This window comes from Alexandromys fortis, unplaced genomic scaffold, assembly GCF_014885135.2.
Source record: "Alexandromys fortis isolate MF-2015 unplaced genomic scaffold, M_Fortis_MF-2015_v1.1 scaffold_96, whole genome shotgun sequence".
Classification (NCBI taxonomy): domain Eukaryota; kingdom Metazoa; phylum Chordata; class Mammalia; order Rodentia; family Cricetidae; genus Alexandromys; species Alexandromys fortis.
Window position 1 is genome coordinate 1,854,359 of NW_026068053.1, and position 21,602 is coordinate 1,875,960.

Sequence of the window (21,602 nt, forward strand, 5' to 3'; positions counted from 1 at the left end):
GCCCATTTTTAATATGTACGTTAAATTTAATTGTAATTGTGTGTGTTCATGATATATGTGTGCAGGTGTGACTGTAGTTTATATGTAGGGCCGAGGACAACTGCATGGAGCCAGTTCTTTCCTTCTCCATTTCTGTGAGTTTTAGGGGTAAGACTCGGGTTGATAGACTCTAATGAATGTTTGCCCACCTGTCATCGGATCAACTGATAAAAAGACTGTATGTTCATCAAATGACTAACAGGTGATTATAACAAGCAATTGCTAGACTTTTCTTGGGACCTATATCTTATTCTTATATACAGTCTATCTTTTCTGGAAATAAAGGAATGGATATTTCTAATTGTCTACTAAATGCCAAGTATAGTCATGCAGAACTTTGTATGGCCCTTTACCTGTCTTTGCATCCATGCCCCTCTGCTACCCACCTGCAGGGAAACAATATGGCTTGAGATGAAAGATGACTTAAGAAGGATGATTCCAGGAATACAGTGGGAATCTCAAAAAAATTTCTAAATGGATCCAAAGATCATAATCTTCCTTCATCTGCTCGTTCCCACCATATTTCAGTGTTCTCTAGTCTCTGATATTCATCATTTGTTGCTGTAATCTTTTTTTTTTATGGTGAAAAAGTATATATTTAGAATTAGCCGGCTGGGCTCAGTTTAGATGATTCCGATCTTATTGGCAACATCCAGAGCATCATAATCAGGAGCCAACCGAACATACGCCTTCTTCTCTCCGTCCGGGCCTTATGAGGGTGTTGACTTTGGCCACATCAATGTCATAGAGTTTCTTCACAGCCTGTTTGATCTGATGCTTGTTGGCCTTGACGTCCACAATGAACACAAGTGTGTTGTTGTCTTCTATCTTCTTCATTGCTGACTCGGTGGTCAGGGGGAATTTGATGATGGCATAGTGGTCAAGCTTGTTCCTCCTGGGCGCGCTCTTCCGGGGGTATTTAGGCTGCCTTCGTAGCCGCAGGGTCTTGGGCCGCCGAAAGGTGGGCGATGTGCGGATCTTCTTTTTGTGGCTGTGGACGCCTTTCAGCACTGCTTTCTTGGCTTTCAAGGCCTTCACTTTAGCTTCGGCTTTGGGAGGGGCGGGAGCTTCCTTCTTCGCTTTCGGCGCCATCTTGACGAAAAGGGTCTGTTGCTGTAATCTTATGATTAAATATTTTATTTAGATTGTGATTGTTTTGGTCGACAGATTGGTTCAGTGTTGAAGAGCATGCACTGTTCTTACAGGGGACCTGAGTTTGGTTACCGATGCCTACATCCAACAATTCACAGGCACCTGTAACTCCAGCATGATGTCATCCAGCATCGTCTCTACTAGATTCCACAGACACTGAAAGAATATGCCCATACCCAGACATATAAACATGATTTAAAATAAAATAATAATACTGAAAGAGCTGTTTAAGTCTTGTTGTTTATTTAATTTCACTTCTTTATTTATATACTTGTTTATTTTTTTACAGGGTCTCATGCAATTAATTAGATTGGCCATGAACAATGGGAAATCATTTTGAACTTCTGGTCCAGCCTGGCCTTGAACTAACTGTTTAGTAGAGAATAAGTGTGAACTCCTGGTCCAGCCTGGCCTTAAACTACCTGGATAGTGGGGAATCATCGTGAATTGCTCATCTAGCTTTTCCTTGAACTGTTTAGTGGAGAATAAGTGTGAACTCCTGATCCTTTGTTGCCACCAGCAGAGCTTTGGCTTTGCAAGCCAGCTGCACCACACTTCTCTGAAATCTGTTAGTTTGAAAGCAAATGTAAAGAATGAGCAGAAAGTTGTGCTTTGTTTGCGGTGGTTCTCAATCTTCTTAGAGCTATGACCCTTTAATACAGCTTCTCCTGTTGTGATGACTCCCAGCCATACAGCTGTTTTCCGTGTTGCTTCATACCTGAGATTTTGCTACTGCTCTGAATTACAAGGTAAGTATCTTTGGAGATAGAGGTTTATCAAAGTGGTTACAACATATAGGCTGAGAGGCACTGGTTTGAAGGAACAAAGAATATGAAGACTGAAATCCCAAGTTTGGTTTTGCTTAGACTAGATTTCAGTAAAATGTTATTAATTTGGTAACAGCTCTCATATTTTCTTGAGATCTCCTGACCTATGTCACTGGCTCCCTTTGTTTCTATTGATGAACTATACTATTCATTTTCTCCAAGTTCTCCTTTTAATACGTTATTAAAGAAACAAATCTTATCAGCTACTTTTCACTTTTTTTCCCAGTGTTGTTAAAAGTCTTATGGATACTGTTGTAACTATATCTTAGAAAGTCAGTTAAAAACATCAGGGTGGGCCTTGGTGTTCTAGTACTCTCCAAATGGATGTACTAAGAATGGATCTTTTTATTGTTTTTATTGAGCTATATATTTTTCCCACCCCCTTCCTTACTCGTTTCTCCCTTTCTACCCTCTGGTGGTACATACCTTTAATCCTAGCACTCAGGAGGCAGGGGCAGGCAGAGCTCTGTGAGTTCAAGGCCAGCCTGACCAAGAAGAGCTAGGCTGTTCTTGTCCCAAGACAACTAAGACTGTTACACAGAGTCTTGTTTAAAAAAAAGAGAAAAAGAAAAAGAAAAAAAAAAGAAAAAGAGAGCAAGGAAGATTTTCATACATTGCTTTCCAAATGATCTCAGAGTGGAGTTTACTACTTTTACTTATCTTCAATGTAAGTTCATTTTGTTGAGACAGGTAGTGTAACTTCAAAAAAACTTGCCTCTAATATATGACTCAAGGCCCATTTTAATGTATGGGTATTATTTTTTTTAACAAACATTACCTTATAGGACCTTCTAAAATAAAGGACCTTGAAATTGAAACCACAGCCATGTAAGGCCAGAATGGATCATCACATAATGTCTAGTGACAGATTACCTTTGTTGACGCTACAGTCTCTTGTGTGTCTGTAAGCATTAAGATAACAGCATTAGGGAAAGAGGGCTATCGTGGTAAGGTGTTTTTGGGCAAACATGAGGATCTGAGCTCAGACACAGAGCAACCACCTGAAAATCCAGGCACTGTGTTATGTGTCTATAAAGTCAGCATTTGAAAAGTGTAGACGGAGGATTTTGGGAGCTTGTTGGTGAGCTGATCTAACCATATCAGTGAGCTGTAGTTTCAGGAAGAGAGCTGTCTTTAACAATGAGATGATGGTGATTGGAGAAGATCCCCAGCATCCATCTGTGACTTCCAGACACACTTGCACATATGTGACTGCACATCCACATGTGCCTGCACACACACAAGTATGCACACATACTGGCAATGATAAGAACCTGAAGTATGAAGTTGAATGTTGGCCATGGTTCCCATTCTTATGAATCACCCTGAAAGCAGAGTGAGTTACAGGTACACTTTCTCCAGAGATATGCAATTGATTCTGACGGGTGTTTTTTCAGCATATCTACGCTGTGCTGGAACAGAACATGCTCCTCTTTTCTTATCTCCTTCCTCTTGTCAGTTTTCCAGCCCTGAGGCTAGAGTATACACTCTCTAACTCTTTTGATTCCTGATTATATCTTCAAATGGGAAAAAGGGAAAGAAAATGAATTCCTAGGCTTCACGTGATTTTGACATTATAAGAAACTCACAAATGAGGGTGGACAAACAGCTTCACCTGGGTATTTTCTCTTTATCACCTCAGTTGAGTAATTAATTGCAGCAGACCTGAGTCATAGAAAGAGAGATCCCTATAGTTTTTATTGTATTTTTGTTCAGCAGATGATTTTCAGATTTGAGGGTTCTCTGAATACCTGCCATTTCAAAGATATAATAAAAAAAAGTAAGCAGAAATGAAGGGCACATAAGATTATCTGTGTTTGTCTTTTAAAGCTTATATTAATCATTTTTAGATTGATAGGTGTTTAAAAATATTAGTCCAGATAAACATATCACCAATTCTGCCCTTCATTTTAAATGAATCCCATTTCCTCTGTTTGCATTTCAATCCACTTTAAGGAGTCACAAATAAAATATATTATATCATAAGCACCATAAAATGCAGGTGTTGTACTGAAAGAGCATCTCAGCACCTGCATTTTATGGGGATATAAAGGAGATATATAACCCACTTGAAACTAAGTTTGCCTTGCCTTTGTTTCTGCTGAGAAGGAATTTAAACTTGTCTGGTCCACCCAGAAGGAACCGTGAGTTAAGCTGTGCCTTTTAAAAGAGGGCAGAAGAGAAGGGTGCAGCTATGCTTCCAAGGAATAAGACCAAGGACTTCCCTCAGAGTAATAAGGTGCTGTAATCAGTGACATCAGACACCTAGCACAGGAGCACACTAAGAATGTGCATGACATAACTCTCCTTCATTACCCCACTTGGTTTCTCAGTCCTCAAGGTAAACTCTGTAAATAAAAGCAAGTCACAAGAACCATCCTGGCTGGAATGAAGATATTCTAAGCAATACCATGTATTTTCTTTAGGGTAGTGAACTATTGGCATAATGAATCACAAGAAACTGGAATTCTGTTATGAATTTCAAGCTGAGGAGAGGGAGAGACTGAAACCTGGTACCATCCAGAAGAGGGGCTTATGTTCCAGAAAGAATTCATTTAAAGCTGACAACTTTTCAGAGGACCTCACAAAAGAGGATCAGTGGAGAAGATAGGTCATTGGCCGACAGGATCACACCTTGAACAGGACTGTATAGTTACAAAAACTTGAGAAGTTTGAAGCTCTGTGTGTGTGTGTGTGTGTGTGTGTGTGTGTGTGTGTGTGTGTGTGTGAGTGTAAAAATCCTGGTTGTGTGATCCTGGTTCTCTGGGCCCAGGCTCTTTCCCTAAACCTGTAACATCACCCCATCCACCCAAAACTTGTATTTTCATTTTAAGGATGCCTGGATTACATTTTTTTTGTAAAACCTACTAGAGAACAGCATGAATGAAACTTGGCCAGCTTTGTTGTTCTGCCAAACTCCAAATAAATACAGTTGTGTGAGTCCATGGCAACAACCCATGTCTACTTCAGACAGCATATTAGACAGTAGTAAAAACTCTCTAGTTAGTTCAGAGAAAGCAGCACCACACAGTTCTTGCCGTCCACCTCAGTCTGTGCAATTGGGCTTTCATACATAGTCAGGAGCTTGTGCATTCATGTCAAATAGTTCTGAAGGGCGGACCAACTTTTCCCCCAAAGATTTCCTGTGAGAAACAAACTGATCTTTCCAGTTTTGTGGAATCTCTGACTTCCTCTCATTAGTGTCTGATGTCTCTAAAATTCCCCCTGAAAAGTATCTGGGAGAATTCATCATTCAGGGGGACAGAGCAGTTCCAGTTTGACCATCCACATGGAGATAGGAGAGAGCACGCTATTATAAGCTCTCCTGACCTTTCCACTCATAGCCATGGTCTGTGCACAGACACACACAGACACACACACAACACAGGTGGGGGTGGAGACACACACACACATACACGTACTGTGAAGAAAAGCAGCTGCACTTTCCCCTGAACTGACTGCAAGACTGATTAACTGAGTAAAACTTCAATGATGTGAAGAGATTGGAGTGTTGCAGGCTCAGAGCCAAACTGTAATTTACTTTGAACAATCTTTTCCGCCATGAGCTGACATACCGTGACTAACAAAACTTCTGAAATGGATTAATTTACCAAAACCCAACAAACAAAAGCTACGAGTCACTCAGCATCTGAGGCCTATAGCAAAGGGGTCCCCTCTTTGCAGTAAACACTAACTTGATGTTTTTACCAGTGAATTAAGAACAATGCCTTATAGCTTTCTTTGTTCCATTACTATAAAAGCCATTAAATGGTTACAGTGTCGGAACATGGGCCTTGTTCTTAGGAATATTCAATCATATTTTGCTTCAGATAAACAATCTTTTATACTCTTTGAGGCAAGGCTTGTTTTCCTGTGTCAACAATAATTAAAGTTTATGAGCATATTTTAAATTGTATGACAAAATTCTCTTCTCAACCCTTCACGGGACAACATCTGCACTGTCTCCTCCAAGGCTCAGGAGACATTTTGGAAGAGGGGGCAAAAAATTTCTAAATGTAGACACGAGGAGAATGTGTGATCTTATAGTTTATGAAGTATTGCCTCTGACTCTGCATCACAGAAGGAAGTTCATTAAGATTGATAAGGCTGTAAAGGGAGGCTTCATAAGGCTGATGAAGAGAAAGTTCCGAGTCTTAGAAAGTCCCTGAGACATGAGAGGATATTCACACATGCCCTGCTTATTGCACTCCACAGCTCCCACCACTGGGAGTTAACTGCTCAAGATGCGCACGAAGGCAGTTCCTTCACCACTCCTTCACGAAAGAGAGAGGCTCGACATGCTTCCTGGGCTTGAGAAGTAGTTGGTGGTTGCTGGAAGAGATGGAGTTTTCCCTCTGCTGTCGGCCTAATAAGTTGTCCGGTGTTACTGGTATTGTAAGAACAAGCCGTACCCAAAGTCTCGCTTCTGCAGAGGTGTCCCTGATGCTAAAATCCGAATCTTTGACTTGGGACGGAAGAAGGCAAAAGTTGATGAATTCCCGCTTTGTGACCACATGGTGTCAGATGAATACGAACAACTCTCTTCCGAAGCTCTGGAGGCTGCCCGTATTTGTACCAACAAATACACGGAAAAGAGTTGCGGCAAGGATGGCTTTCATATTCGAGTGAGGCTTCACCCCTTTCATGTCATCCGAATCAACAAGATGTAGTCCTGTGCTGGGGCTGACAGGCTCCAGAAGGTATGCGTGGTGCCTTTGGGAAGCCCCAGAGCACAGTGGCCAGGGTTCACATTGGCCAGGTCATCATGTCCATCCGCACTAAGCTGCAGAATAAGGAGCATGTGATTGAGGTTCTTTGTAGAGCCAAGTTTAAGTTCCCTGGCCGCCAGAAGATCCACATCTCAAAGAAATGGGGCTTTACTAAGTTTAATGCAGATGAATTTGAAGACGTGGTTGCTGAGAAGAGACTGATTCCTGATGGCTGTGGGGTCAAATATATTCCTAATTATGGTCCCTGGATAAGCGGCAAGCATACTCTCCTGAGGGCTTTCACGGTGCTCTCCTGTACCCTACCAAATCATGTTCAGCAATAAATCTCACATCCAGTCTGAAAAAAAAAATAAGTTGTTCTTGCTCTTGTAAATAACATGACTCCTGTGCTCAAGCATGAAATGCTAATTAAACTCAGAGGGTCGCTCGAGGCAAAGATGAAAGTAAGAACGGGGATCCTTGGGCAGAAGACAAGCTAACAGAAGAGAGCATGCTGAGAAAGGGCAAAGGGGGAATGAAAAATGATAAAATTCATTTGCGTGTTTCTGTGTGTGTGTTTGTGAGAGAGAGAAAGAGAGACAAAGAGAGAGTTATCGAAGAACAAAGAGGAAAAGTTCTCTACAACACAGCTACGTTTCTTTCTGCTAAAATTCCTTCTTTTATCTTTAATAAGTGTGTGCATGCATGCACTCATGCCAGCAGTGCATGTGGCAGTCAGAGGACAACGTGTCAGGGTCTGTTATTTCCTTCCACAATGTGGGGTCACCAGGCTTGGCAGCAATCACTGTATTCAAGGAACTAGTTTGTCAGCCCGTAGCTGCTTTGCCTAGAATGAATTCACACCTTCAAGAACAGTATTGCTGAGCTACTGTACTAGGTAAATGTGCTTTTGTTTATAGATTAGTATTCATGAGTCATAGTGTCATGGTGAGAAACGAGAAAGGGGAGTGGTGGTCTGAACACTGTTAAAATGTGAGGAAAGCAATGGTTTAATATGGGCATGTTTAAAGTATTCCAGAATAGGTCATAAATAAGATGAAAGATGAATTAAAATGGACTCTCTTAAAAATTAGTACAAAGAGCACTAAGGGGAATGAAAAGCCCAGTGGATAAATAATTCAGAAATTACACTGTTTACTTTCACTTCCTTGAGGCTCATCTTGCCTTCTTGCTACCACCCTGCAAAGTGATTACGTTGAAATGTCTCCTCTCAGGAAAGCCAACCTGAGATTCAAGTTCTGAACAAGGGTGATGCACCTCTCTTTGTGTACACATTCTATATAACCATGGAGGTTTTTTATTCTTGTGCTGTGTAATGTTATTCTGGAGGAGACATGAACAATGGACAAAGGAAAGAACGCCATCAAATCCAAAAGGTGAGTATCTTTGTGGGCTTCCTGTCCCTATAATAAAGCCCACCACTGACAGCTATTTGAGAAAGAAAAGGGTTATTCCAGCTATGACCTTCAGGTCACACTATGTCACCCAGGAAAGGCAGGCAGGAACCTGGGGGCAGGGCTAAAGCAGAGATGGGGGAAGGAATGCTGCTTATTGGCTTGCTTTTTATGGTTTGAGCAGCCAGTGTTTGTATATAGCCAGGATTACCTGTCCAGGATGGCACCAGTCCAGTGATGTGGACCTCCTCATGTCAATAATGAATAAAGATGATTCTCCCACAGGCTTGTCCAAAGCAAGTCAATGGAGGCATGTTCTTGATTGGGGTTCTTTTTTCCCAGACACTCTTTAGTTGAGTTGACGAAAGTAACCACCGCAGTGAGCCAATGAGTTTGTGGGGTTGCTTGCCTGCGTATGGGTGAAGACTAATCAGCATCACTGACTCAAAGGCAACTGCGTCCCTGAAATCTCACCCAAGCGTGAGTGGTCCTCATGTAAGCTGGAGCTCTGGAGCTCTCTGGAGAACAGCTAGGCAGCTTCAGGCATCAGACTCTGACTTCTTAGTCTTCCTTAGTGTTTGTGTAACCTTGGGCAAGGTGTGACCTTGTGAATCTGATATTTGAGGGGCTTCCTGAGAATCAGTCTTTTTGCTTCCCTCCAGGGTGGAATGTTTAAACTCAGGAAATTCTCCACACCCTGTTAGAGCTCACACTCCTGAAAGTGACATTAATGCTCTACCGGAATCTTGCTCTCATCTAATTATCGTACTGAACAGTTGAGGGCACTCCAAAATCCTCATCTTTGGTACTTGTCTGTGTTCATATTTGGGGTCACAGCTGGCTTACTGTCATTTCTAATGTGTATAAATAAGAGGAAAATAAACACTATCATGTGAAAGTAATCTGCCATCTGTCAAATTATTTTGCTCTTGTTTTAAATACAAAGGTCTAAAATCTCTGTGATTTTTTTTCTATTTTTTTTATTTAGAAGTTTTTGCTTTTCATTTTACATACTAACCTCTCTCTCCTCCTCCCCCACATTCTCTACACCCAGTTCCCCATTCACTTCTCAAAAAGGATAAAATCTCCCATGAGGAGTCCACAAAATCTGGATTGTCAAGTTGAGACAGAACCAGGATACTCCCACCTGAAGCTCAGCAAGGTATCCCTCCATAGGAAATGGACTACAAAAAGCCAGTTAGTGCACGAGGGATAAATCCTGGTCCCACTGCCAGTGGTCCCACAGACTGCCCAAGCCACAGAATTGTTACCGACGTTCAAAGGCCCTAGTTCAGTCCTATGCAGGTTCCCAGCTATCAGTCCAGAGTCAGCAAGCTCCCATTAGCTCTGGAGCCACCATGGTTGCTGATATTTGATCTCAGGACTTCTGGGAGAACAATCACTACTCTTAACATCTGAGATTAATGCTCCAGGCCCCCTATTTTTTGTTGTTTTGGGGTTTTCCTTTCTTTTCCTTTTCTTTCTTTTTACTTATTTATTTTATTTACTTATTTTTTCTTGAGACAGTGTTTCTCTATGGAACAGACCTGGCTGTTCTGGAATTTGCTTTGTAGAACAGGCTGCTGTCAGACTCACAGAAATCTCTCTGCCCCTGCCTTCCAAGTGATAGAAGTAAAGGCATTAAAATCTGCTCTGAAAGTAAGTGGTTATGTTATATAATATTCAGCTTAAATGAAAACTAGGGAATTTTTTTTATGTATTTGAGTCCTTAAAACCTTTGTTAGGATTTTATACACATTACAGTGAGACAGGATGCTTTTCCTTCCTGCACCCCTGAACTGCCCTGGCATCCCCTCATCATGTCTACTTCTCATCTTCATGTTTTCTCCTGTTTATAGTTAACCCACTACTTCCATTCAGTGCTTCCCACATGTGCATGAGTCTGGGAACCATACCTGTCGTCATGCACCCAAGAGTATTTCTCCCGCCCCTGCTGCGCAGGGATCTTTAACTGAACACTTATTGCATCAGTTAGTCCTGTTTTCTGGAGGAACACAAGTGAGCACCCAAGCTAATAATCAGGAGGGTCCAGCATTTCCCTGACACCAGATTACATACTGCATGCAAATAAGTATCCACCTACATGAGCAATTGTGCATACGAGATTATAAGAGACATACAATTTTTGAGCCTTATTTAATCTTCATTATAATTTTCAAGTCATTTTATCCTTTCTATACATGAAGAAACAAAACCAAGAATGATAATGTTTCTTAAACATATAACATTAATAGATAAAAAAGACACCTCTTACTTCAAAATCCCTAAGTCCAAAATTTTATGACATTTACTATTAAATGTTCTTGTCTTTCTTTCTCCCTTCTTTCTTTCCTTCCTTTCTTTTTTTCCTTTTTCCTTCCTTCCTCCCTCCACCCTTCCCTTTTTTCCCTCTTTTTTTTTTCTTGAGACACAGTCTTTCTACATATCCCTGATGGTCCTGAAATAAACTATGTCCAACAGGCCTGCCTCGAAGTGCTGGGATTAAATATGTGCACTACCATACCCAGTCTTAATGTTTCTGTTTTAAAATAAACCAGGGTCAGTTAGACGGCTTACCAGTTAAGAACACTTGCTGTCAAGCCTGAGGATATGAGTTCAATTCCTGAGTATATGGTAGAATGAAGTAAACAATTTTTATAATTTGTCTTCTAATCTCTACACAGTGGGAGTCATGCAGTGGCCATGTGCTGCTTCCCTATAAAATGAACATAGCATAACCCTCTAAACAGTGTTGTTTTTGTATTGAGAGGTCAAAATCATGGCATGACATGTACTCAGCAGGCCTATGCTACACTGTACCTGATCATTGCAGAGCCTCATGTATCTCATCTGCACCAGTACTACTCTGATATGTTAGCTCCTCAGAGAAGATCTCTGCCTGATGTACATTTGATAGAGAGTTAATTAACATCTCTAATATATAAATAACATTTGAAAAACTAAATAAGAAAATAATGCATTCCAAAATGAGTTGAAGGGATTTGGAGAAATGGCTCAAAAATTAAGAGCACTGATTGTTCTTCTAGAAGACCAGGGTTCAGTTTCCAACACCAAAATACAGCTCATATTAATCTGTAAGTAAGTTCCAGAGACTCTGATGCCCTCTTCTGAGTTCTGAAGTCTTGGTGCACAGACAAGACTGCAGGCAAACCACTCATACACATAAATTAAAAATTAACTCACAAAAGGAAAGTCCAGTTAGAAAGATTCTAAATATAAAGTAGTAAGTAAGTATAAAAGGCCAATAAACACCTTAAAAAGTATTTAATTTCCTTAACCATTAGGAAGTAGATACGAAAACTCTTGTGTAAATTCATGTAAACCCAGGCAGAATGATAAATGTCAAGAAAACAAAGGATGCTTTACCTGGCAGGTGAGATACCATGATCAAAAAGGTGTTCTTATCCCCCCCCAAGAAAAAGAAAATAAAGGAAAAAAGCAAGAAAGGAAAAAAATGACTAAATGGTGGTGAGAATTTGGGGAAAGGGGACACATATCCACTGCTTGTGAGAACACAAATTAGTCAAGCCATTGTGGAAAATAAGTGTGGAATTTTCCTTTTTTAAAAGAAACTAATATTAGAACTACCATATGAACCAACTGTAGCTGAGCTCACATTTGAGAGGCACTGTCCATCGCAGAGATAGAGTGTACATCAATGTTCATTGTTGCTGTATTTATAATAGCAAAGAGAGAGGATCAAACTAGATGTCCATCAACAAATAAACTCACCATGGAAATGTGTACTTGAAAGCAACAGAAGATTATTGAGCCCTAAAAAAAAGTGAGGTGATGAAATTCTGAGGGACACAGATGGAACTCATTGAGTGAGCTAACCCAGGTTTAGAGACAAAAACACTGTGTGCTCCATCTTACATGCAGATTACAGCTTCTGTCATATACTTATATTTATGTGGGAGTGAGTGTTTATATGTCAGTCAGAAAACTACAAAGAGACACAAAAACGAGACAAAAGAGGCATTAAGGAAGGAGATAGGCCAGCATTAGGGAGGCAGAGGCATAGGCAAGTGGATCTCAGTAAGGTCAAGGTCAGCCTGGTCTACAAGAGCTAGGTCCATCCAGGTCAGGTTTCAAAGTTACAGAGAAACCCAGACTTGCAACCATCCCACCCCACCCCCCCAGAAAGAAAAAAAACACAAAGACAGGAAGAGCAATAGATCACATGTGACACAAAAGGCAGACTATGAAAGATGGAAGAGGTAATCTGGGTATAGGACCAGAGAGACAGGGAAAGGGGATGTAGAAAAGAGGGTTAGCCAAAGATAAATACGAGTAAAAATAACTATAGGAAACATGCTGAACTGTATATTAATTAAAGAACAAAACAACATATGTTGAATTTCTCACTGTCAACAGTAAAAGAAAGTACCATTCCGTGTTTCCCTTCAAACAAAGCACAGGGGCTAAGGAAGTAAGGTCACAGTGGTAACATATGAAAGACTCATGAAGCCTTCACCTCTTGATATTGCCAACCTCATTTCCAATTTTTGCAAGTTCAACTAATGATCAGAGACTCCCGAGGAACCTTTCAGGACTTCAGCATCAGCCTAGAATTGTTGGGATATCTAGCTTCATGGATTGAGCACTTCCAGAATTCTCAGGATGCACCCATCCCTTACCAGTTGTAAGTAATTACATCCAATTAGTTTAATACATACATATATACATCCATACATAATATAATATATATTAATATGCATGTGTACACAAGTTTGTATTTTGTATTATTTCAGTTGCTTTTGAGCCTCTGCCTAAGATTATATTAAAAAACATCACATTAAGATTGTAGTGAATGTTCCTACCATGCATTTTGTCCTCAGTGCACTGGCATTCTCTGCCACAGTGCCCTGACTCTACCTTGGGAGTGAGCCAGTTGATTACTGTCTGCTGACAGGAAGGCTCACAGCAGTTCTACTGGAGCACTCAGTGCATATTTACCACCCTTGCCATTAGGGAGCTCCCTGCAACTAAGATAGCGGGATCTTCCAAGACAGGAAGCTGACACTGTGAGCGGGAAGAACAGATGGGCTTGAAAGTGAGGAAAGGAGAAACCATGAATGAGTGCCTCATTCCTGCCCAAAGCAGGAGAGCAGCATCTCTGTGTAGCACAGGCCACGCAGGGCCACATGGTCAAATTGTTGCCCTGATTATCCCTTCTTTTCATGTGCTTTCAGGCCAAATATTGTGGGAAACCTGTGGAAACCGCCTACTGTATCTAGACACCATTCTGAAATGGAGATGCTGTGTACCTGTGACCAAGCTCTCTGCACACTTCCATACTGGACTCTGTGAAGACAGTCAACACAATGGGTCCTCTTCATTACCTTGTTGCTTTGACTATTAAGCTGATGTTTAAAATGCATACTTTTATTAATTCCATCTTTGAATATTTTCTTCAGCTTCAGAGCTGAGAGAGTTCATTCTTATGAGTGTCACAGTAAAGTAAGACTAACAAAAATGGTCCTTCAGGACTCAGGACCTGAGTGTCCTCTAGCCCTGCTGTGGAAATCACTGTGTAACTGAGGATGGCCTTGAATTGATGATCCTCTTGTCTGCACCTCCTGAATGCCGTGGAAGCTGCCAGTGTGCATCACTGCAGATAGATAGCTTGTGGTTGTGGACTAAACCCAAGGTTTTCTGTTCTTTTTCTGATCTGTTGAGCTCTAGCTGGAATCAGCACCACATGACGATCAGATAATGTGGCTCACTACTTTGGAAGATAGAATCACTTCTCCACCACGGTAACATACAGTGCTGAATATCAATGAGTCTCAAGAGCACTGAGCCTCAGCAATACTCATATTATGGTAAATAATTTGGAAACCTATTTAGCTACAATTCCCTCTGAAAACTTTGCAACTTGCTCTTCCGTCATTCTTTCAGCCTGAACTCTAGAAAGAGAATTGAACTAGACTCAGAGATTCTAATTCATTGCTATTTTGGGTATAATTTGTTGTCATTGTAAATTATTTTTTCTCACCAAAATATTCACCCACCAACTAGTCCATCTGATTAATCTAGTCATTGTAATGTCTTGGTCTGTGTTCAAAAAATAAGAGAACTAGAATAAAATGGAGAAATGTAACCTTATTGTTTTAAAAATTAAATTTGATAACCATAACATATTGCATTTAATACATAATTTTATCTTAAGAAGACAAAGTATCATATCCTTGAAAGTCTGATTTGAAATTGTAATGTGCATATTGGGCTAAATGTGAAGAAAATTTATAACTTTGTTTTTATACTGTTTTTATGATGAGTCAATTCTAGTGGGTTTTGATTTGTCATGTCTTTGGATTCAGTATTGCATATCCCACTAACAGGACAACACTTATCATTCATTTGTATTTGCAGTGAATGAATGAGTGAATGAATATATGAAATTATCCAGTAGTTACACAGTGAATTCCTACTGCATACAAAACATGCTGCACATGCCACTTAGATAGTAAGTGCATGGCTTCCTTGTCCTCAAGAACTTTGAACCAAAAAAACTTCTCACTTGTGTTTCCCTAGTGTTCTATTTGCAACCTCAGTCTCTTTTGGAAATATTTCCCTACCATCAAAAGTGACAGGGACTTCTGAGAAAAGAAATTTGTAAATGGAGTCAACAATCCAAGGCTTTGGAGTCTCAATGCACCAAACACACTTTAGAACCCTATTGACAGCCTGTTTGTGCATCTTTGTTAAGAGAATCCAATTTAAGAAGATGCTAGTAAGAGAAGATGAGATTAATACAATACAAATGTTTGTTGGATTCCTAATGAGCCTGGCATACAAGAGTGATGTCTATGCTTTTAATTACAATAATGTGGAAAGATAAGTGTGAGAAGACTGCTCAGTGAGTGAAATGTTGGATAGACAAGCAAGGAGATGAGTTCAATTGTTTTTTGTTTGTTTGTTTTGTTTTATGTTTGTTTGCATTTTCAAGACAGATTTTCTCTGTGTAGCTTTGGAGCCTGTCTTGGCACTCATTCTGTAGACCAAGCTGAGCTTGAACTCACAGAAATACACCTTCCTCTGCCTCCCAAGTGCTGGGATTAAAGGTGAGTGCCACCACTGACTGCCTAGAGTACAATTCTTAAAACCCACATAGAAAAGGTGAGTGTGAGTTTTCATGCTTGCCTTCCCAGCACTCGGGAAGCAGAGATGGGCAGTTCATGAGCCTCTTTGGCCAGCCAGTTTAGCAGATTCAGCAGGGGCCAGATCAATGAGAGTCCCTATTTCAAATAACAAGGTGGACAGCTCCTAATACACAATGCTTGAGGTTCACCTCTGGCCTCTGCACAGTTGTGTGAGCATACCCCCAACGCATGACTTACACATGCACACACATTCACAAATGCAATACACACATGCACACATGCAAATAAGCAAAAATATGATAGGCAAATCAAGATGTTATGAAGGAACATTTGAATATTAAGACGAAAACTCTTTAGAGTCCAATTTTAGAATTTTAGATACACTAGTCAAAAAAATAAAACTGATAACATGACCTAAAGACAAAAATGGCCCCTGTAATGACATACTTCAGTTATGCTATGGTCATTTGAGACAAGTTTGGAAACTCTGGAGTCCTAACCTGTTAAGTCTGTGAATAGAGCAGTAATAGAAACAGAAGATTCCAGAGACACTCAACAGTACCCATAGCCTGCCATTCAGCCTTTGAACTCTAAGTTTGGTGGGAAATGCTGTGTGTTCATAGAACATGAAGTGACAAGTTCTGACTCACAGACCTCTTTGGCTGCTGCAATAAAGATGTCTCTGGGTCAAAGGAGCAAAGTGCAGTAATATTAGCCAAGAAGCTATGACATTTAGGCTCCATGAGAAATGATAGATTACTGTACTGCCAGGCAATGGAAAGTGGACAACTCCAAGTACATCTGAAGGTTGTCTTGAATGGCTAAAACAAGCTGCATCTGCATAGTACGGAAGCATTGAAATGGTACGAGAAAAAAGTGATCCCCTAGAAAATTTGAATGTTCTTCTTTTTAAATATGTTTATTTTATCACATACTTTAGTATTTAAAATATTGTAGGATTTATTTTGGTAATATTCTTCCACCTACCTCTTGAATATTTTTAAAATCTGTGACAGGTTACACACATTTAGAACAGAGAAGGATGTCAGGTGTCCTGCTCCATCATTCTCTAACTTACAGCCTTACTCACAGACTCTTGTGTGAACATGGAGTTAGACTGGCAGATAGCAGGTCCAAGAAAGGCTCTTTCCACTTTGCTGCAGAACCAGGCTTATAGGGAAATGTGAGGCCATCTCTGGTTTCTCATGTGGATTCTAGGAACAAGAGTTCAGATCCTCAAGATAGCACAATAAACACTCTTACCTGCTGACTCATCTCCTCAGCCCTGGGCAGCAACAGTCCCAGTGCCAGTTTGTCATCTGTGAGAAGAGAGAATACAGTTATTTCCTGCAATGGTAGATGAAATATACTTATTCAGTCATTTAAGAATGAGGTGAAGGCTATGAAAGGATGAGAAAAGATACAGTTTGTATATTTGTGTGTGTCTGCTGTGAGTATCTGTGCATTCTTGTATGCATATTTGTGCCTTAGCTTGTGTCTGAGTATGTTTGCCTGTGACGGTCTATTCATGTAAGTATGCATAGGAATGTGTTGTGTGTATGAGTGCAATGCATGTATGTGTTTTCACATGCCTGTATGCATGTGAGTATGTGCACATCAATGTGTATGTCAGCGTGTGTGCGTACTAGTATGTGATTGTAAATTTGTGTACATGCATGTGTGAATGTGTGTACATGTATGCATATATGTATGTGTGTGTTCTTTGTGAATGTGTTTGTGCAATGTGAATGCATGTGTGCCTTCACACAGAGTGTGTCTCTTTCTGCTGTATAGTTGATTCAGCATACACTCTGCAAGGTAAGAGATTCTAAGATATCTGGAGCTCTGGGTTACATGACACATAAACAGATACAGAATAACTGAAGGAATCACTTCCCCTGGGTCCCCTTCCTCCACACCTTCATGGTCACACATCACTTCCTCTCAATAAAGATATCTTCCTCCCTTAAGAATCAAAGAGCCAGAATGTGAGTGGTGGCACACACCTTTAATATGAGTACTCAGGAAACAGAGACAGATGGTTCTCTGTGAGTTTAAGGTGAGCCTGGTCTAAAGAACTTGTTCCACAATAGCCAAGGTTGCTACACAGTGAAACCCTGTCTCAAACAAAGGAAAAAACAATCAAAAAGAAAAAGAAAACACAAAAAGAGAGGGAGAGAGACAGGAAGGAAGGAAGGAAGGAAGGAAGGAAGGAAGGAAGGAAGGAAGGAAGGAAAGAAGGAAGGAAGGAAAGAAAGAAGGAAGGAAACAGGGGAGAGAGGGAAAAAGGGAGGACCTGGGAACTTGCATGCATTGTTGATTTCTTATCAACAACAGAGCATAGAGCCTCCTGTATTCTAATCTGTATGTCCATATTATTAATTACTCCACTAATAAATCTTTTACCTCAAAAGAAATCTGTCCTAGTATTTCCCTAGCCCAAAACCAACACCCCCAGAAAGGTATTGTGGGTAATAGGACAGACATAATGATTGAGGACAAGAAAAAGGGTTTTAGATAGGATGAGCTTCCTCTCGGGGTCTGTTACTGAGCATAGGAAGCAGAGAAAATAGAAAGACACAGATTCCCCCTGATTATTGCAGAAGTGGTACATAAGCAGTTTACTGTAAAGGGCCTACCACACTGAAGTAAGACTCTCAGCCTGAGAGACTCCTTTGAAATAGTGCCTCATGGAAGCTTGGGAGATGTCCCAATTGACAAAGTAAAGTGTTTTGTATACAAACATGAGGCCCTGAGTTTGCATGCTTAACACCTTAGGAAAACAGGAACAGTGGTGCAATCTGTAATTCCAGACTGGAAACCAGTCTAACAAGATCATCCACTTGTAAGGTCAGAGGGTCAGCGCATATTGTGGAAGGCGATCTGACTCAATAAGCATGTGAAAGGAAGGGTATGCACACACATACACACACACACAAGTACACAGAAATACACATGTAAACATGCACACATGCATATACACATGCACACACATGTAGACATACATGCATAAAAGAATCCCATAAAATCACTGATGAAAATGAAGGCAAAGTAACTCAAATTGTCCTTTATTTTGACATGGATGTTAAAGTTTCTTAGGCCCTGCTCTTTGACAAGGAATATTTGCCAGGCATTAAGAAGGCAGGAGACACCAGAGAATGGAGTTTCCTCACATTTGGCTCTTATTGAAGTAAAACTAACATGCAAAAGAAACATCTATTTTGGAAGTCTTATCAAGTTCCCATCAGTTCATTAATATTCCTTTAATCTTCCACTTTCAACAGTTTAATTTAGTTGATGTTTCTAATTTACATAAAGACAACATCCTTAATTGATTTAATCCAAGCTTCTGTCATTCTAACAAAGCTATTGTTATTTATGGATTTTCATTAATGTATGCAGAACTCAGATACTAGTTTTGCTTTCCCAAATGTCCCTTTTAGGGACTCTTTCCTTTTGTCCCTGGGTTAAACTGTTATCTCCCTCTGCCTGCTGCTAGCAGCCTTACCAGCATTCATTAACATATCGATTCATATATCACATATTTTGACTGAGTATTTATTGTGTCCCCAGCAATGCACAGGTGGTCTTATTGAGGTATGTTGATAAGGCACAAATACTAGTGATGGAGAGAACACCTCCTCCTACTGTAATTCAGGAAGGAAATGGTGATGAAATGCCAGTAGACAGAACCTGAGGGGAAGAAGCAGTACTTTAGAAAGAAATTTTCACAGAATTTGAGCAACGTGGATGACATCTGTGGTCAGGCTGTTCACATATCTCATTTTGTGGAATGTTTGTTTAGCATGCACATGCCCTGATTAAGTTCAATCTCCAGTACCTGATAAACCAAGCCTGATAGAATATGTCTGTAATAAAACCTTTGTAAGAGGGAGGCATGAGGATATGAAGTTCAAAGTCATCATTTGCTACACAGAATGTTGGAGGCAGCCTGAGCTAATGAAACACAATGAACAAAATTTCATGTGATCCCTTTCCTGTTAAAGTTGTTGTATGCTTTGTGGTGTGCCATGAACAGGAGACAATACAGAGGATCCTATGCTCTTAGACGGCTAGATTATGATAAAGCTGTGGATAGTATTCAGTGTGCAAATGAGAGGTACAAACAAGAAAGGTTTCTGACTGTAAAAATAACAATTTTTACATGACTGAAGATATATAAATGACAGCTTTGTTGTCAAGCATATGTGATCACATGTACTTAGGACATAAACCTTAGAGTTCTAATTCCAGATACTTAGTACAATGTGTTGAAATGATTTGATTTTAGGATGCATCAATGTATCATTCCAAGAAAGCATGTATCATGAAAATCTGTCTTTCATTTTCTTTAAGAGGCAGAAGTCAGTGTGAATTTGTATCAAACAGCATCTTCTGTATATAGGACCAGCATACTCAAAAACTCTTAGCAACTGTGGTTGACAGCAGAAGACAAGATAAAGCCAATCAACATTCCTGCACAGATATGTCAATGTCTCTTGAGCTCCCATTATCCCATTATCAACTGAGGAGCTATTGGCAATTGACAGCTTCTCAAAAAGTACAAATTAGTTTTCTTAAAGGATGTGATTCCTGATATGACCACTATGCTCCACTATGCCTCATACCTGTACATTGTTGGATCTAATTAGATCAAGTAAGTTATAAAAAGAGGGAGGAGAAAATAGAGAAAGAGAGACAGAAAGATAGAAGGATGTGGCCTTATTTTGGGAACATTGACATTGGAGCCTAGGAGGAATTTATAGATGGGAATGGAAGATGCATAATGTCAAAATACATTGCTTACCTATGAAGTTGTCAAAGAATAAATAAAAATATATTTAGTGGCTGGAGAGATAACTCAGTGATTAAGAGAAGATACTGTTCTTGAACAAGACCTGAGTTCTTTTCACAGAACCCACAGTGGTACCTATAGGTGTCATACAAGGAAGTGAGTTACACCCAGAGAAGAGAATGAAAACTGAGGGCAGATTGACTTCATCATCCTGGTTCAGACCTCATGGAATCTAATACCACACAGTTAATTTTCAGCATATTTAGAACACAGTACAATTTGGGGAAAGGTTTCCAGGCAACAACCAGTTCAATCAGTCCAATTCCAGGTGCACAATAAAAGCTTTTTGTGAGTATATAGAAACACATTTACATAGTACACTTGGCCATGAGGCTGAGTTTTGGAGCTAAAAGACCTAGAATCTAGTGTGGTCTCTGATAGCATAGAGTTCAGCAGGCCATAAAATACTTGTAACACCTACACAAAAGATGGGCAATGATCTAGGAAGGGAAGAGTCTAGGATAATCATTGTGGAGAGCCGGGCGATGGTGGTGCACGCCTTTAATCCCAGCACTCGGGAGGCAGAGGCAGGCGGATCTCTGTGAGTTCGAGACCAGCCTGGTCTACAGAGCTAGTGCCAGGACAGGCTCCAAAGCCACAGAGAAACCCTGTCTCGAAAAACCAAAAAAAAAAAAAAAAAAAATTAGTGGAGAATTAACGTGAGGTCTGTCCTTTCGGAGAGCAAATAGGTCACCAGGTTTTTAAGAGCCCCTACTCTTAGCTTTCTGGGTGAAATGAAGGTATGTGATTTATATCTCCTCTTGTATCTCCATCATTGAGGAGACATCCCTGTGCAATTAACATTCCTGCTTCTTTTAGCTCTTCTCTGTGAGCAAAGACCTCTATGGCCCTGCCGAAAACCTGTGTTTTACAGCACACTACTGCAGGTAACTCAGCTCTAAGCATGTCGGATAGCTCTAGTCTCCATGGGCACTTCCATTCACATGCACATGACCCTGCAGCGATGTACAGACAAATCATTAAAAACAGTAAAATCAACATTTTAAAACATATACTGTCATTTTTAAATGTCCTAAATGAAATCAAGTGATGTGCAGTATTTTGTGTCTAATTTCCTACCCTTAGCATAAATAACACTGTTATCATGATTTCTCTACCAACAGTTCATTTTTATACAACTGAAGATATGGCATTGCATCAATCCATCAAAATTCCAATAGAGGACAGGAACATTTAGCTTGCTTCCACCTTAATAGTTGCTTGAATTCCATTGGACTCTTTTAAATAAAGGGACAATCACATGTATAAAAGCATCTCTATGTAATTATGAATGTTTTAGTTGAAACTTGGTTATACCTTAAAATGGCATTGCTTGTTCTTGTTAAAAATGTTTTATTATATTTCATTTATTTTGTATGTGTATCTGTTTATGTGTATAGGTATACCTGTGCCATTGTGCACATGTGAGAGTCAGATGACAGTCGATGTCATCTTTACCAAGGATTGAGTTAAGG

General features: G+C 40.1%; 1 protein-coding gene across 1 annotated transcript in view; it reads left to right on the forward strand.

Annotated features, from left to right (window-relative positions):
* The window catches only part of LOC126487116 (translation initiation factor IF-2-like), a 38,977-nt gene extending 31,906 nt beyond the window's left edge, over nt 1-7,071 (forward strand). The window contains 2 exon segments of the mRNA XM_050119772.1: nt 6,393-6,713; nt 6,716-7,071. Of these exon segments, the coding sequence (XP_049975729.1) occupies nt 6,393-6,713; nt 6,716-7,071 (677 nt within the window).
* Nucleotides 7,072-21,602: the final 14,531 nt, after the last annotated feature.